Genomic DNA, 15,144 nt, shown 5'->3' on the forward strand with positions numbered 1-15,144 from the left:
GACACCTCAGGCAGCTCTCATCACTAAGCGCAGATGTTTGCCTGTGGGTGACGTACTGGGAGCCAACACAAGCACACCACTTTGCGGTGAGAGGCAGCACGAAGCAAGAATGGAGAGCAGACCCACCCGGGCAGGCTGGGGGCTGGCATGAGGAAGGGACTCGGAGGGGGCCCCAGAGTTGGTCAGCAGATCGAGTCTCCAGGAACAGAAGTCCCTACTATTATCTCTGTCTGAATGGCACAGTGCCTGCAACTCTCCTCTCAGCACAGCAGGCATTGCAGGGGCTCTGGGAGGGGACAGGGTAGTGTGACTGTGAGTGGTAGGGCTGCAGCCTGGGCTTGAGCACTCAGCAAGTTTGCTGTCCTGGTGGCTTGTCAATATCCCCTACCGGCCTGGGGGCTCCCCAAGGTAGTGATTTTATCTTAAACTCATCCTTACACTCTCGGTGCCCATCACAACACCCAGCTCATCACAACACTCAGTGTCTAGGGCTGCTCTAGTAGGGTGGATGATCGACCCCCATATGGATAGGGGAGTGGATAGCGGAGTAATGGGATCAATGCCAGAAGTGAGATGAGAATACTGGGGACAGCACCAAAGCAGGGAAAGAGAGCTCCAGGTCCTGTCGGTGCGCAGAATTTCGCTGCACGGCTTCTGCACCCAGCTTGCTCCAGACCTAGACGCAGGCAAGAGCTGACGCGGCCCCGCCAGACTGGGCCTAGCGAGCCCGAACCTGCCTGGCCCAAGCAGCTGCAGCGTGGGACTTCACACGTCCCCGCCCAGTCCCAGTGGTCAGAGAAACCAAGGAATCCGGCCCAAAGCTGTCTCCTCCAGGAGGCAACCAGGGCCACCCGCTCTAAAGAGCTACCAGCATCCCTCCCCTCTCCAACCCCTCTGCTGGATCCTTTTCAGAGCAGTTATGTCCAGCAGAAGTTAAGTTCCTTCACTGAACAGTGAGTGATTTCACTCACTCCACAGATATTTACTGACCATCTACTATATGTGCTAGATGCTGTGCCAGGTGCTGGCAGTAAGATAATGAACAAAACAAAAACCCATGTCCTCGTGGAGCTTTGACTCTATGGAATGACCGAACTGGGAGGCAGTACTCTCGCCGGGGCCACGTGGGAGGTCGACACCCAGGTGTCCTCCTAGGTGAGCAAAAGGCGCGTGAGGTGCCGCCCTGGGAGCAGTCGGCGGGTGGACTTCGTCCTGGGTGAGAGGAGCGGGCCGCACCTCGGACAAACGCTTGGCTGGGCACGTCGCCTGGGGCAGGTGCCCGAGGGAGAGGGGGGTGGCGCTGGCCGTGCGCAAAACCCGGCCCTGACCCGGCCGCAGGGTTACAGGCCGTTGGTGCTCTGTATTTATTGTAAACGCAGCGAATAGGGCCTCCAGCGGCCTCAGCGCACGTGGTGGTGCAGTGGGGAGCCGGCTGGGCCCTCCCTAGCTCCAGGCTCCTCCCCGGCGGGGTCAGCGCCAGACTTGCTGCGGCGTCCGGGCCCCGCGTAATTACAGGGGCTGTAGCCAGGCCTGGCCGTAAAATAGGAGGATGAAACGGCTTGGGAACCGGGGAAGCTGGGCCGGACCTGGCCAGGGGCCCCGGGTCCGTGGCTTACCGCGATGCGCAGCCGCAGGGAAGGGCCGGCTAAGGATGCGCACACACACTCATAACACCAACCCGGGGCGCACACAGCCACACAACCACACACGTAAACCACCAAACGCACGCAGACACACAGCATTCGGCTCTCCCACTCCAGGCTCACTCGTGAGCCTAATCAAACACCTGCCCGCCCTCTCCACCCCAGGAGCTGACACCCGCCCGCCAAAGCCCTCTCCAGACCGCAGCAGATCCAGGCGGGGAGAAGAGCCCCGAGAGGCAAATTCCAGCGGATTTGTTTACACAGCGCGGGGGAGGGGGCCGAGCCGGGTACCGGGGCCCGACTGACTGGGAGCCCCAGCTCAGACTGGGCCAGCTCCAGCTGTGCAGCCTGAGGACTGCGCACAAACACCCCTCCGTTCCACCCCACCCCCGCTGCACGCAGGTACGCGTCTCCCCTCCTCTTCACACGCTGTTCACAAACATTAGCACACGTCAGTCAAAGAGTTTCACACGCTTCCACACACGCGGCTGTGATACTACTCACAAATGCTTTCATGCTAGCGCGCCATCACACGTATTTCATGTGTGGTTACAGTTTGTCACCCTTCATGCCCAGATTCTCACAGTCCATATTCAAGAGCCCGTTCGCACGGTGTACGCGTGTGTTGTTACATATACTCAGGTTATTAGTGCCCTTTGACTTATCTAAAATAAGAACGGACCCCTCTCGAGCCCAGGGTCCTGCGTGTCGCTCCTGCGCGCAGGCACCGATGTGATGGACAGAGGCGCCCTTAGCCCCGGCCGCACACGTTACACCCTCGATCACACACAGCGTTGCACTTTATTCCGGGCATCTAGGCGATGACACAATCTCCAGAACAAAGACAACATTGACAAACCCAACAAAAACAAACAGCCGCGTGTGTGGGGGGAGGGGCAGTCGAGCGCAGAGTCTGGGAAGGGGATGGGGGAGGAGGAGAGTGTGGGAACGCGGGCGCCCGAGCCTGGGCATGCGAGGCTCGGAAAGGTGCGGGGCATTTCAGCAACCTTGTACCCTGCAAGGTCCGCGCGCCTAGCAGCAAAGCCGGGTCCCGCACCCCCGCCTTCGCAGACTCGCACTTGCGAGTTCTTCCCTTCTCCCGCACGCGACTGCGCCCAGGGACGCAAGTCCACCACCGGGACAGGCTCACAAAGCTCCACGCAGACCCACAAGTGAGCGAACACACATCTCTGAGCAGATCTGCGGGGGCAGAGGAGCGCGCTTCGCTCTTTCCTGCACCCCCAGCCTCCTCGCCTCCCCTGCCCGCCCCTCCTCCACATCCCTAGCCCTCAAGCCCCGGGGCAGCCGCGCGCCGGGCGGGGCGAGGGCGGGGCGGGGTGTCGGGCGGCGCCGGCCCAAAAGGCGGAGTCGCTAGGCGAAGAGGCCAGATCTGTGAGCCCAGCGCTGACTGCGCCGCGGAGAAAGCCAGTGGGAACCCAGACCCATAGGAGACCCGCGTCCCCGCTCGGCGTGGCCAGGCCCCGCGCTATGGAGTTCTTCTGGGCCCCTCTCTTGGGTCTGTGCTGCAGTCTGGCCGCTGCTGATCGCCACACCGTCTTCTGGAACAGTTCAAATCCCAAGTAAGCCTCGAGACTCCCGCTGGCAGCCTGGGCTCCTGGCTGGCACTACCCCACCGGGATAACTGTCCCGGCCAACCCCTGAACTGAGCCTAGAGTAGATGACCGAGGTAGGAGGGCGGCTGTAGATTTTCCTCCCCTCACTTCTCCCTCATATCTGGGAGCACCCCACCCCGGGGCAGGAACCTGCTCGTGTCTACTTGCATGGGCTTATATCTGCCCTTCCCTTCCTTCTCTCTGGCACCCCTATTACTCTAAAGTGAGGGACCCATGCTGGGCAGTTCCTGCCTCAAGCACAGACTTCGCCCCTGGCAGCCAGGGCCCTTGTTCTAGGCCCCCCCACTGTGAAAGCCTCGCCGCTCCTTGTGTGTCCTTTGGGTATCTGACCACACTGACAGGTACTTGGTGTGACATCAAGAGTGCACAGAATGCTCAAGGTAACCCTGGAAGGACCTTTCAGGAGAGAGCTGGGCTGTAGGCATTCATTATGCATTCACCCTGTATTTAAAGCAAACCTGGAAAGTCCCTCACTAGGGGTCTTTTGGGGTGGCATGAGTGAGGCACATGCTGTGCATGGGTAGGCTGAGGGAATCACCTGTTTATGGGGCTCTCAAGTAGTAAAAGCGAAGAGCTGGGAGAGGGAGATCATGAGAAAGCTTCAGAAGGAACAGAAGGGGTTAAAGGGGTTGCAGAAGGCTCTGGGCAGGAAGGAGTTAATTTCTCCTGGGCAGATTTAGGGCTGTGAGGCAAATGGTACTGGGAGGAAGACTCTGTCGGCTCCTTTGTTCTTGCCCTTGAGTTTTCTGAAGTTATGGGAACAATATTTGCAGGAATACAGGAGAGAGTGGTAGGGAGGAGCAGGGAGAGAACTGGGCAGCTTGGTATCATGAAAGCCATCTCACCGGCTTAGCCACTCTCGGCCCTAGTGAGCTTGCCCCCCACTCCCCTTGAGAAATATGTTGTGCCAGCTTCCTCTGACCCTGTGGCATCGTCTGGTGAGGCGGTCTGTTGTCTGTGGCTTGTTGGGGTGGGGGAGAGAACAGCCAGCTGCCAACCCCAGAGGGCAATGACCTCCTGCCCATGGACGCTGGGGAGGCTCAGCCAGCCCTCCGCCACCCGCTCCCTGTGCTTTGCCTCCTTGACCCGATGCATCTCGCCCTAGTATGGGAGAGAGCAAAGTCCCTGTTTATGCCCATGCCAGGTGTTGACTGAAGGAGGAGGAGGGGACAGGAAGCCATGAGTAGGGAGGGGGGGACCCTGGCCTTTTCCGTTCCCAAGCTCCCAGGTTTCCTCTCTTTCAGGAAGGAGCCTCTTCCTTACCCACCTCCCCGCCTTCCCTGACGCCACTGCCCCCCTTTCCCAGATGGGAAGCAAGAGTCAAATGAAGGCTAAGTACAGCAGACTGTACCCCCAGGAGAGGGCGCTGATGGGTGACCCTGTGGCCACACACACACACACAAACACCCTATCATACCCAGGACTAAAGAGACGCGTCCAGAGTAGAGTCCGTAGGCAGCCAAGCTGAGCCCAGCGTGGGGGCAAATATGAGGCTACAATGAACGGGGTAGGTGAGGCTGGCATGGGTGACTCAGGCCAGTGGGCAGCAGCCCTGGGATCTCCAGGCCTCAGGCGGGGGCAGCATGCTGAGAAGGGCGCCAGCCTCCCTCATGCTGGAGGGCAGGCCCCTCATTCTGACCTGCCGGCTCCCTTTGTTTGGAGGACAGTGTTGGGGGTGAGTGGGCGCTGTGCCCTCCTGGGGTCCTGGGGGCTGTCCACATTTGACAAGGTAAGTTTTCACAGGTTCTCATGAGTGCTGGGGCGGGTAGCAGAGGTGGATGAGGAATGAGTCAGTGCCCGTCACGGGAATGAGGGAAAGACGCCAGGCCCAGAGCTGAAATACCTGTTCTGAAATGGCTTCTATGTTTATCTCTCCAGAGAGGAATTTTAAAAGCCTCTCTCTGCTCCTCTCTCTCTTTTCCCCAGGGTGGGGGAGGGGCCTGGTAAGCCTAGTTTGGGCGCTGGCACGCTGCTGCAAAGCCTGGCCTCTTAGGGGTCATGCTGACTGGGCAGTGGGTGCCCACCTCAGAGTCCTCTCCGCCTGACTCCTTCCTCGCCCTCCCAACCGTGGCCAGGGCTTTCAGTTCGAAGCAAGTTGGCGCTAATTCTGCTGAGTCTCTAGCTGGCAGTGCCTGGGGGAATTAAAGAAACTGATCAGCTTGCGGGGTTGGGGGAAGCACTTTTCCCCCTACTGGGACCCCACCCAGGCTGGAGCCAGGTGTCTGGAGCTGGTGGGGAGGGGCTGGTGGGCAGTCAGGCTGGAGCCGGTGGGGCCAGGGGGAATGAACTAGGGGAGGGGAGCTGGCTCCACCTTGGGAGGAGGGGAGAGGAGGAGAGAGGTGAGAGAGGGGAGAGGGGAGAGGGGAGAGGCCAGAGGTCGTCTCAAGCTCAGAGCTTCAGCATTTCATCTAGGGGGAGGTGGAAGTGTGGCTTTTGGAGATAAAAGGATAGGGATGTTTTGGGGTGCTCTGAGAAGGGGAAAAGGAGACCACTGTATAAGTTTGAGTAGCTAGAAAGGGAAGATTTGAGGGGGCTGAATGAATTGATGAGAGTGATTTAACTTAAAGGACTAGGGACATTATCTGTGGGCCTGGGTATACTAGCTTCATTTTTGAGGAAAAGTGAAGCTGGGAAATGTGAGATCTACTCAGTGGGTCCGGGGAAATGTGAGAGGAGTAAGGAAAGTGAAGACACAGATGTATTGGGGGCTCCGGGCTAGCATGGTAAAGAGAAAGGGTTTCCTGGATTCTGATTACAGAATGGACCGATGGGATCTCAGATTGAGGCCTAACAGCATTTAAAAGGAGCAACTGGTAGAACAGATTTAGGGAAATATTTATGGGTAGAAGAGAATGATAAGTGAGCTTCAGAAATAGGTAGAAGCCCGTCTGAGTATCAGGTAAATATCAGGGGGGTTATGGAAAATGCTTTGGTACCTCAAAGATACTGAGTGGATGCTATTTGAAGGACCAACAGGAGACAGTGATGGTGCGGGGGAATGTTTAGAGATGGCAGAGAGAAATGTAAGACATCAAGATCAGTACATATTGGGAGTTGAAGCTTCGGAAAAATCTCTTGGGGTCCAGTGTGAAATGTGAGAGGTCATGTAAACATTCAGAGGCCCAAGGATCTGGCCTGGCTTCTGAATGACCACCTGCTTCTTTCCCCTGTGTGTGTCCCCAGGTTCCGGAATGAGGATTACACCATACATGTGCAGCTGAATGACTACGTGGACATCATCTGTCCGCACTATGAGGATCACTCTGTGGCAGACGCTGCCATGGAGCAGTACATACTGTACCTGGTAGAGCGTGAGGAGTACCAGCTGTGCCAGCCCCAGTCCAAGGACCAAGTCCGCTGGCAGTGCAACCGGCCCAGTGCCAAGCATGGCCCCGAGAAGCTGTCTGAGAAGTTCCAGCGCTTTACACCTTTCACCCTGGGCAAGGAGTTCAAAGAAGGACACAGCTACTACTACATCTGTGAGTGCCTGTGAGGGGACAGTGTCTGTGTTTTTTTTTTTTTTTTTGCCACCACGTACATGCTTGGGTACATGCTTGGTGCAGAGTCCAGCAGCAGAGGGCCCCTTCCGATCTTGAATTCTATTTTCATTCATCTACATCGCAATGTGAGTGAGCTTCTACTATGTGCTGGGCACTCTGCTTAGTACTATGAGCGCAGAGATAAATAAAACACTACAGAGCCCCTGTCCTCAAGGAAGCTGGGAAGAAACACACATAGGTTAACAGACCCTTAGAACAGTGTACTGCGGTAGACATGAACACAGGGGCCTTGGGAAAATGACCTGGGCACCTGCCAGGCTATGGGGCTCAGAGAAGGCTCAGTGGGGAAGATGGTCCCAGAGCTTAGGACAAGCAGAGGAGCTGGCCAGGCATGAAGGCACACGTACAAAGGGAGCATGACATCTTCAGGGAACTTCCTATGGCTCAGCCTGGCTGGAGTGGGAGGGACACAGGAAGTGAGGAGATGTGAGCCTGGAGAGGTGGACAGAACAGACCATGAGGGGAACTAAAAGGTGATAAGGAGTTTGGACTTCATCCTGAGGGCTCTCACCACTGATGGGTTTTATTTATTTTTTTATTATTCTTGAGATGGAGTTTCACTCTTGTCGCCCAGGCTGGAGTGCAGTGGTGTGATCTCTGCTCACTGCAACCTCTGCCTCCCGGATTCAAGCAATTCTCCTGCCTCAGCCTCCCAAGTAGCTGGGATTACAGGCACCTGCCACCATGCCCAGCTAATTTTGTATTTTTAGTAGAGACGGGGTTTCACCATGTTGGTCAGACTGGTCTCGAACTCCTGACCTCAAGTGATCTGTCCGCCTCAGCCTCCCAAAGTGCTGGGATTACAGGCACCTGCCACCACGCCCAGCTAATTTTGTATTTTTAGTAGAGACAGGGTTTCACCATGTTGGTCAGACTGGTCTTGAACTCCTGACTTCAAGTGATCTGCCCACCTCAGCCTCCCAAAGTGCTGGGATTATAGGCGTGAACTACCGTGCACAGCCTGATGGATTTTAAAAGTTATGAGATCATCCAGCACTTTGGGAGGCCGAGGTGGGCAGATCACCTAGGGTCAGGAGTTCAAGACCAGCCTGGCCAACATGGTGAAACCCCAAATCTACTAAAAAAATATGAAAATTAGCCGGGTGTGGTGGCGCACCTCTGTAGTCCCGGCTACTCAATAGGCTGAGGCGGGAGGATCGCTTGAACCCAGGAGGTGTGAGGTTACAGTGAGCCGAGATCCCACCATTGTACTCCAGGCTGGGTGACAGAGTGAGACTCCATTTCAAAAAGAAAGTTATGAGATTAGCTTTGTATAAGATGGATCTAGGACTCTGTGAGTGGGGGCTAGGCAGGAGTAGTTTTTTGTTTTGTTTTGTTTTTTTTCTGAGACAGAGTCTCGCTTTGTCGCCCAGACTGGAGTGCAGTGTCACGATCTTGACTTGCTGCAACGTCCACCTCCTGGGTTCAATTGATTCTTCTGCCTCAGCCTCCTGAGTAGCTGGGACTACAGGCATGTGCCACCATGCCTGGCTAATTTTTGTGTTTTTAGTAGAGACGGGGTTTCACCATATTGGCCAGGCTGGTCTCAAACTCCTGACCTCGTGATCCGCCCACCTCGGCCTCCCAAAGTGCTGGGATTACATGTGTGAGCCACCGCGCCCGGCCCAGGAGTGGTATTAAGTGGCCCAGGCAAGAGGAACATATTCAGACTTGGAGGAATGAAGGATGAAATGTGGGGAGGGGCAGTGTCTATGTTCTTTTTGTCACCACTGCCAAAGCTGAGGGTTATTTCCAAAGAATGAGAGGCTGGGCTGAACACTGGGCAGGAAGTTAGCAAAAACTAAGGAGAGTAGGAATCAAGGTTAGAGGGAAGAGAAGAAAGAAATTGAGTAGGGAGCTGAGAAAGCAGGGCAAGGGGCATTTGGGTTTACATTTTCTTCCAGCAAAGGTTTCTTATTTAACCCCCTGTGGGCTTATCTTGCAGCCAAACCCATCCACCAACATGAAGACCGCTGCTTGAGGTTGAAGGTGACTGTCAGTGGCAAAATCAGTGAGTGTCAGAGCCCTGTGGGCGTCCTTCCTCCATCTCTACGCTGGGTGCGGTCTAGTGATCTAGGATGGTATAGAAGTCTTGCAGCCCAGCCCACTCACACTTACAGCCCTCTGCCTCCTTGATATAGTACCTGATCTACTACCACTCTTGTCTTTCAGCTCACAGTCCTCAGGCCCATGACAATCCACAGGAGAAGAGACTTGCAGCAGGTGGGTAGCTGGAGCAAACTGGGCCTGGGGCACAGGAAGGGGTCTGCTTGAAGAGGTTGGGTACAGGAGATGGCTCCTTTACCAGGCAGAGGCTGAGGGAATCCTGTTGGGCTGAGGGCCAGTGCAAATAGTGGAGCCACTCACATTGGTGGCCTTTGCCCTCTCACCTTGCAGATGACCCAGAGGTGAGGGTTCTACATAGCATCGGTCACAGTGCTGCCCCACGCCTCTTCCCACTTGCCTGGACTGTGCTGCTCCTGCCACTTCTGCTGCTGCAAACCCCGTGAAGGTGTATGCCACACCTGGCCTTAAAGAGGGACACGCTGAAGAGAGGGACAGGCACTCCAAACCTGTCTTGGGGCCACTTTCAGAGCCCCCAGCCCTGGGAACCACTCCCACCACAGGCATAAGCTGTCACCTAGCAGCCTCAAAACGGGTCAGTATTAAGGGTTTCAACTGGAAGGAGGCCAACCAGCCCAGCAGTGCCATCCCCACCTTCACCTCGGAGGGATGGAGAAAGAAGTGGAGACAGTCCTTTCCCACCATTCCTGCCTTTAAGCCAAAGAAACAAGCTGTGCAGACATGGTCCCTTAAGGCACAGTGGGGAGCTGAGCTGGAAGGGGCCACGTGGATGGGCAAAGCTTGTCAAAGACGCCCCCTCCAGGAGATAGCCAGGATGCCCAGATGAACTGACTGAAGGAAAAGCAAGAAACAGTTTCTTGCTTGGGAGCCAGGTACAGGAGAGGCAGCATGCTTGGGCTGACCCAGCATCTCCCAGCAAGACCTCATCTGTGGAGCTGCCACAGAGAAGTTTGTAGCCAGGTACTGCATTCTCTCCCATCCTGGGGCAGCACTCCCCAGAGCTGTGCCAGCAGGGGGGCTGTGCCAACCTGTTCTTAGAGTGTAGCTGTAAGGGCAGTGCCCATGTGTACATTCTGCCTAGAGTGTAGCCTAAAGGGCAGGGCCCACGTGTACAGTATCTGTATATAAGTTGCTGTGTGTCTGTCCTGATTTCTACAACTGGAGTTTTTTTATACAACGTTCTTTGTCTCAAAATAAAGCAATGTGTTTTTTCGGACATGCTTTTCTGCCACTCCATATTAAAACGTATGACCATTGAGTCTCTGCTAAGTGCGAGGCTCTCTGTGCTACAACAGTAGCAACTGGGTTTGAATTTCTTTCTCTCCAAAGAATGCGTGCCCCTCACCAGGCCAAAAGGGTGGGGTGTTTCCTCCTCTGAGGGTTGTCCAGGACCGGAGTGCTCCTGACAGCAGTCTCTCGGGTTCTGAGCTGCACTCCACTCTGGAAGGTCTTCCTATCCAAACTCTACCCCACTCCCACCCCGTCACCACAGGGCTTTGGCATACTACCGTTCAGGTACTCACGCTGTTTGGGTGAGTCAGGGAAGCTGGGAACGCCAGCTGAGGCATGCGGCCCCGCCCCACAGCCACACTAGCAGAGACGTGTGGGAAGCTGGGAGAGAAAGTTCCCAGCAACAAGTGGGTTGGACCGGGGCGGGGGGGGTCAGTGATAGAGGCGTCAGTGGATTGGCCACGTCATGTAAAGTTGACCCGAGAGGGAGGGCAAAAGAGGAAGGCTTGGTGATTCCTGGCAATGTGTTATTTTGAAAAAAAGGCTTCGGCAGCAAACTCCAGAAAAAAACTTCCCAAAGCCTGCGCAACTGGGGTTCTGATGTGGAGCTCTGGATGGAAAGCGTGCTGAAGTCTGGTTAAACTAGCAAGCTTCTGTTTGGAGGTCCACCGCCGAAGGCGCACGGGCCTGTGGGAACACGAACGTTGAGACTGGGGGGGTCTAGATGATCCAAGGCGTAGGCAGAGTGTGAGGAGCGGCAGGTATCCGGGACACACCCGCGGAGCCCTAGGAAGGGGACTGACCGGGACACGGAGGAGGTCTGGACCAGGGCACTGGGCAGGCGCTCGGAGGAGAGGGGCGCGAGTTCCGGTTCGGGGTCGGAGGGAGGGTGGGGCTTCGACGCAGTTTCCGGAGGGACGGGCCGAGCGCGCGGGGGCGGAGCCGAGTGCGCGGAGCGGGGCTCCAGCGCCGCAGGTCCGGGCTGCAGTAGGTCCCGGCAACCGCAGGCTTGCGGCCGGCGCTGGACGCGGGATCCGACTCTAGTCGTGATGGAGGCGGGCGGCTTTCTGGACTCGCTCGTTTACGGAGCATGCGTGGTCTTCACCCTTGGCATGTTCTCCGCCGGCCTGTGAGAGTGCGGCCTGGCTGGGTTGGGGAGGACTAGGCAGTCAGGAAAGGAGAGAGAGCGGGCAGAGACGTGGTCACAGCACCTCGCTCGTCCGGAACCAGGATCAAAGTGGGATCGGGTCGAGGGGACCGGGGTACAAGGGCGAGGCTGGTCACTAGGCCTGAGGGAGAAGGCAGGGTAGCTGGCGGAGGAGAGGGGGTGCGGGGTCTGCGCTGGTCCGGAAAGGATGACAGGCATTGGGCATCCCCCTCAAGCACTCTGCTTCTCCCTTCCCACCCCTCACCCCTCCCTTCGGGGCCCCATTACAGCTCGGACCTCAGGCACATGCGAATGACCCGGAGTGTGGACAACGTCCAGTTCCTGCCCTTTCTCACCACGGAAGTCAAGTGAGGGGGCGACGGCTGCGGTAGTGGGAAAGGCTATCAGAGGGAGGTGGGGGCGGGGCAGGAGGAGCAAGAGTGAAAGAGGCTTGGCCGGGCGCGGTGGCTCACGCCTGTAATCCCTGCACTTTGGGAGGCCGAGACGGGCGGATCACGAGGTCAGGCGATCCAGACCATACTGGCTAACACGGTGAAACCCCGTCTCTACTGAAAATACAAAAAATTAGCCGGGCGTGGTGCTGGGCGCCTGTAGTCCCAGCTACTCGGGAGGCTGAGGCAGGAGAATGGCGTGAACCCGGGAGGCGGAGCTTGCAGTGAGCCGAGATCGCGCCACGCACTCCAGCCTGGGCGACAGAGCGAGACTACGTCTCAAAAAAAAAAAAAAGAGTGAAAGACCTTTGGGTCCTTCTCTCACACTGAACCCTTTGAGCCATGTCCATCCCCTCCACCCTGCAGCAACCTGGGCTGGCTGAGTTATGGGGCTTTGAAGGGAGACGGGATCCTCATCGTCGTCAACACAGTGGGTGCTGCGCTTCAGACCCTGTATATCTTGGCATATCTGCATTACTGCCCTCGGAAGGTAGAGGCCCTCCCTTGGACCCACCTATCTGCTGCATGCCCTGCCTTGCTGGCAGGGCAAACACTATTTCCTAGAAGACTGTAACAGCTGGCACTGCCACCCTTTCCAGGAAGGCCTCTCCAGCCTTGCAGGTTCCCTTCCTCTATGAAGCCAGCCTTCTGAGATTAACACATTGCCCCCATTTAGGCAAGGCTGGTAGCTCTGCCTAGCCTGAGATGCCTATGCTGCCCACCCTGGGCTTCAGCCAATAAGCTAAGGGGAAAGGGCTTTTGTCTCTGATACTTCTTTAGAGCCAGGGCCCGTGGGTGAGAATGAGATGATTAGCTCTGCTTCCCTGCTCAATCACACAAGCATTTATGAAGCTCCTACTGTGTGTGCCAAGCATACAGAAAAAAACACATCTTTATCTCCCCCAGAAGTCTCCAGTGTTGTGGGTGGATAAGACTTTCCTATCAAGTTGGTGGTGGGAAAGAAGCTGTGACAGTGCAGTGCTAGAGGCCTAGACAGTTTGGCTTCCCCATTGGAGCATGGGAGAAGGCAGGATGAATTAACTCTAGCAGGGAAGTCAGAGTGCACATCTGGAAGTAAGGCTACTCTCTCCCCTGCAGCGTGTTGTGCTCCTACAGACTGCAACCCTGCTAGGGGTCCTTCTCCTGGGTTATAGCTACTTTTGGCTCCTGGTACCCAACCTTGAGGCCCGGCTTCAGCAGTTGGGCCTCTTCTGCAGTGTCTTCACCATCAGCATGTACCTCTCACCACTGGCTGACTTGGTGAGTGGGGGTGTCCAAGGAGGTAGGAGAGATAAGAGTCAGGCTCTCACAGCCAAATACTATGGCTTACAGTCCCGAGGAAGGGGAGATCCAAACCCTGGAAGAAGACAAGGCAGTAGAAGTGGGCGAATGGGAGGCAGGAAAGGTTGGGTGACAGATCAGGGAGGGTGTCTGACCTTTTTCTTGAGGAAGTCCTTAGGCAGGTGAAGCTTTACGATGTGCTTGGGCCAAGAGAGTCTTTCATTCTTTCCCACAGGCTAAGGTCATTCAAACTAAATCAACCCAATGTCTCTCCTACCCACTCACCATTGCTACCCTTCTCACCTCTGCCTCCTGGTGCCTCTATGGGTTTCGACTCAGAGATCCCTATATCATGGTAAGCACAACAGGGATGGGGTGACAGGGGTGCAAGGTGGAGAACTGGCTCCTCTCCTCATAGCAGTTCTTGTGATTTCAGGTGTCCAACTTTCCAGGAATCGTCACCAGCTTTATCCGTTTCTGGCTTTTCTGGAAGTACCCCCAGGAGCAAGACAGGAACTATTGGCTCCTGCAAACCTGAGGCTGCTCACCTGACCACTAGGCACCTTAGTGCCAACCTGAACCAAAGAGACCTCCTTGTTTCAGCTGGGCCTGCTGTCCAGCTTCCCAGGTGCGGTGGGTTGGGGGAACAGGAGATGACTTTGAGGATAAAGGGACCAAAGAAAGAGCTTTACTTAGATGATTGGTTGGGGCCTAGGAGATGAAATCACTTTTTATTTTTTAGAGATTTTTTTTTAATTTTGGAGGTTGGGGTGCTATCTTTATGCCTTAAAAGGCCGGGCGCGGTGGCTCATGCCTGTAATCCCAGCACTTTGGGAGGCCAAGGTGGGTGGATCACCTGAGGTCAGGAGTTCAAGACCAACCTGACCAACATGGTGAAACCCCATCTCTACTAAAAATACAAAATTAGCCGGGCATGGTGGCACATGCCTGTAATCCCAGCTACTTGGGAGGCTGAGGCAGGAGAATTGCTTGAACCCCAGGAGGTGGAGGTTGCAGTGAGCTGAGATCGTGCCATTGTGATATGAATATGCCTTATATGCCGATATGAATATGCCTTAAAATAAAGTGTTCCCCACCCCTGCCCACGATGGTTCATTCTCTACTCATGATTCTAAACCTGCCTGGTTTGGTGAAGGATAGATCCACAGTTATTCTGAGGTTGGTAGGGTAGGCTCAGAAGAGGTATCTCAAAGAACCAAAAGGTTGGAAAGACCCAGGAAGGCCTTAAAAATAACAAAACTTGAAGAATGGAACTTAGGCTTCAAGAAAGTACTTCTGGCCGGGTAAGGTGGCTTATGTCTGTAATCACAACACTTTGGGAGGCCCAGGCAGGAGGATCACTTGAGCCCAGGAGTTTGAGAACAGCCTGAGCAACACAGCGAGACCCTGTCACTACAAAAAATTAAACAGCCTGGTGGTGTGGTGGCATATGCCTATAGTCCCAGCTACTCTGGAGGCTGAGGTGGGAGGACTGTTTGAGCCTGGGAGGGTGAGGCTGCAGTGAGCCATGATTGCACCACTGCACTCCAGCCTGGGCAACAGAGTGAGACCCTGTCTCAAAAAAAAAAAAGAAGTAGTACACCGGGCGCGGTGACTCACGCCTGTAATTCCAGCACTTTGGGAGGCCGAGGCGGGCGGATTAGGAGGTCAGGAGATCAGACCATCCTGGCCAACACGGTGAAACCCTGACTCTACTAAAAATATAAAAAATTAGCCAGGCGTGGTGGCAGGCGCCTGTAGTCCCAGCTACTCGGGAGGCTGAGGCAGGAGAATGCCGTGAACCCGGGAGGCGGAGCTTGCAGTGAGCCTAGATCACGCCACTGCACTCCAGCCCGGACGACAGAACGACAGAGCAAGGCTCCGTCTCGAAAAAAAAAAAAAAGAAGTACTTCCTACAGGGTTGAAAGGACCAGGAAAGTGAAATGTCATTTCCATCCTGATAAATCTTGAGAAGGGATCTTTGCCTCCTTGGGAGCAAAAATGGGAACACCAGCAAGATGCAAAGATAAAGGCTGAGATGGCCTCAGGAAGGTGGTTCTTTCACATTCACTTCTCGACCTTTAGTACATAGAATCCCCAATACCCATTTTC

General features: G+C 55.5%; 3 protein-coding genes across 13 annotated transcripts; 2 read left to right on the forward strand and 1 right to left on the reverse strand.

The window, feature by feature from the left end:
- Positions 1–2,975: 2,975 nt before the first annotated feature.
- On the forward strand, positions 2,976–10,138 carry EFNA1 (ephrin A1). 2 transcript variants are annotated; one of them, XM_063626681.1, is made up of 5 exons: positions 2,980–3,223; positions 6,461–6,756; positions 8,783–8,848; positions 9,010–9,060; positions 9,235–10,138. In XM_063626681.1, exons 1-5 carry the CDS (start codon positions 3,132–3,134, stop codon positions 9,345–9,347), a joined length of 618 nt encoding a protein of 205 aa, XP_063482751.1. In that variant the 5' UTR covers positions 2,980–3,131; the 3' UTR covers positions 9,348–10,138. The 2 variants fall into 2 exon arrangements, with proteins under 2 accessions (XP_063482752.1, XP_063482751.1); XM_063626682.1 differs by lacking the exon at positions 8,783–8,848 and having other exon boundaries at positions 2,976–3,223.
- A 525-nt stretch (positions 10,139–10,663) lies between these two features.
- Positions 10,664–13,108, reverse strand: LOC134734384 (serine/arginine repetitive matrix protein 1-like). The gene is made up of 2 exons (XM_063626685.1): positions 10,956–13,108; positions 10,664–10,839 (listed from the first exon to the last, which is right to left on the reverse strand). Exons 1-2 carry the CDS (start codon positions 11,242–11,244, stop codon positions 10,790–10,792), a joined length of 339 nt encoding a protein of 112 aa, XP_063482755.1. The 5' UTR covers positions 11,245–13,108; the 3' UTR covers positions 10,664–10,789.
- Positions 10,664–14,136, forward strand: SLC50A1 (solute carrier family 50 member 1). Of its 10 annotated transcripts, none has more exons than XM_063626670.1 (6): positions 11,085–11,262; positions 11,590–11,667; positions 12,118–12,241; positions 12,850–13,011; positions 13,268–13,387; positions 13,469–14,136. In XM_063626670.1, the coding sequence occupies exons 1-6, from the start codon at positions 11,243–11,245 to the stop codon at positions 13,568–13,570; spliced, it is 606 nt and encodes a 201-aa protein (XP_063482740.1). In that variant the 5' UTR covers positions 11,085–11,242; the 3' UTR covers positions 13,571–14,136. The 10 variants fall into 10 exon arrangements, with proteins under 10 accessions (XP_063482746.1, XP_063482740.1, XP_063482737.1 ...); XM_063626667.1 differs by having other exon boundaries at positions 11,097–11,281; XM_063626669.1 differs by having other exon boundaries at positions 11,134–11,281; positions 11,590–11,687.
- The last annotated feature ends 1,008 nt before the right edge of the window (positions 14,137–15,144 follow it).

This window comes from Symphalangus syndactylus, chromosome 12, assembly GCF_028878055.3.
Source record: "Symphalangus syndactylus isolate Jambi chromosome 12, NHGRI_mSymSyn1-v2.1_pri, whole genome shotgun sequence".
NCBI classification, from domain to species: domain Eukaryota; kingdom Metazoa; phylum Chordata; class Mammalia; order Primates; family Hylobatidae; genus Symphalangus; species Symphalangus syndactylus.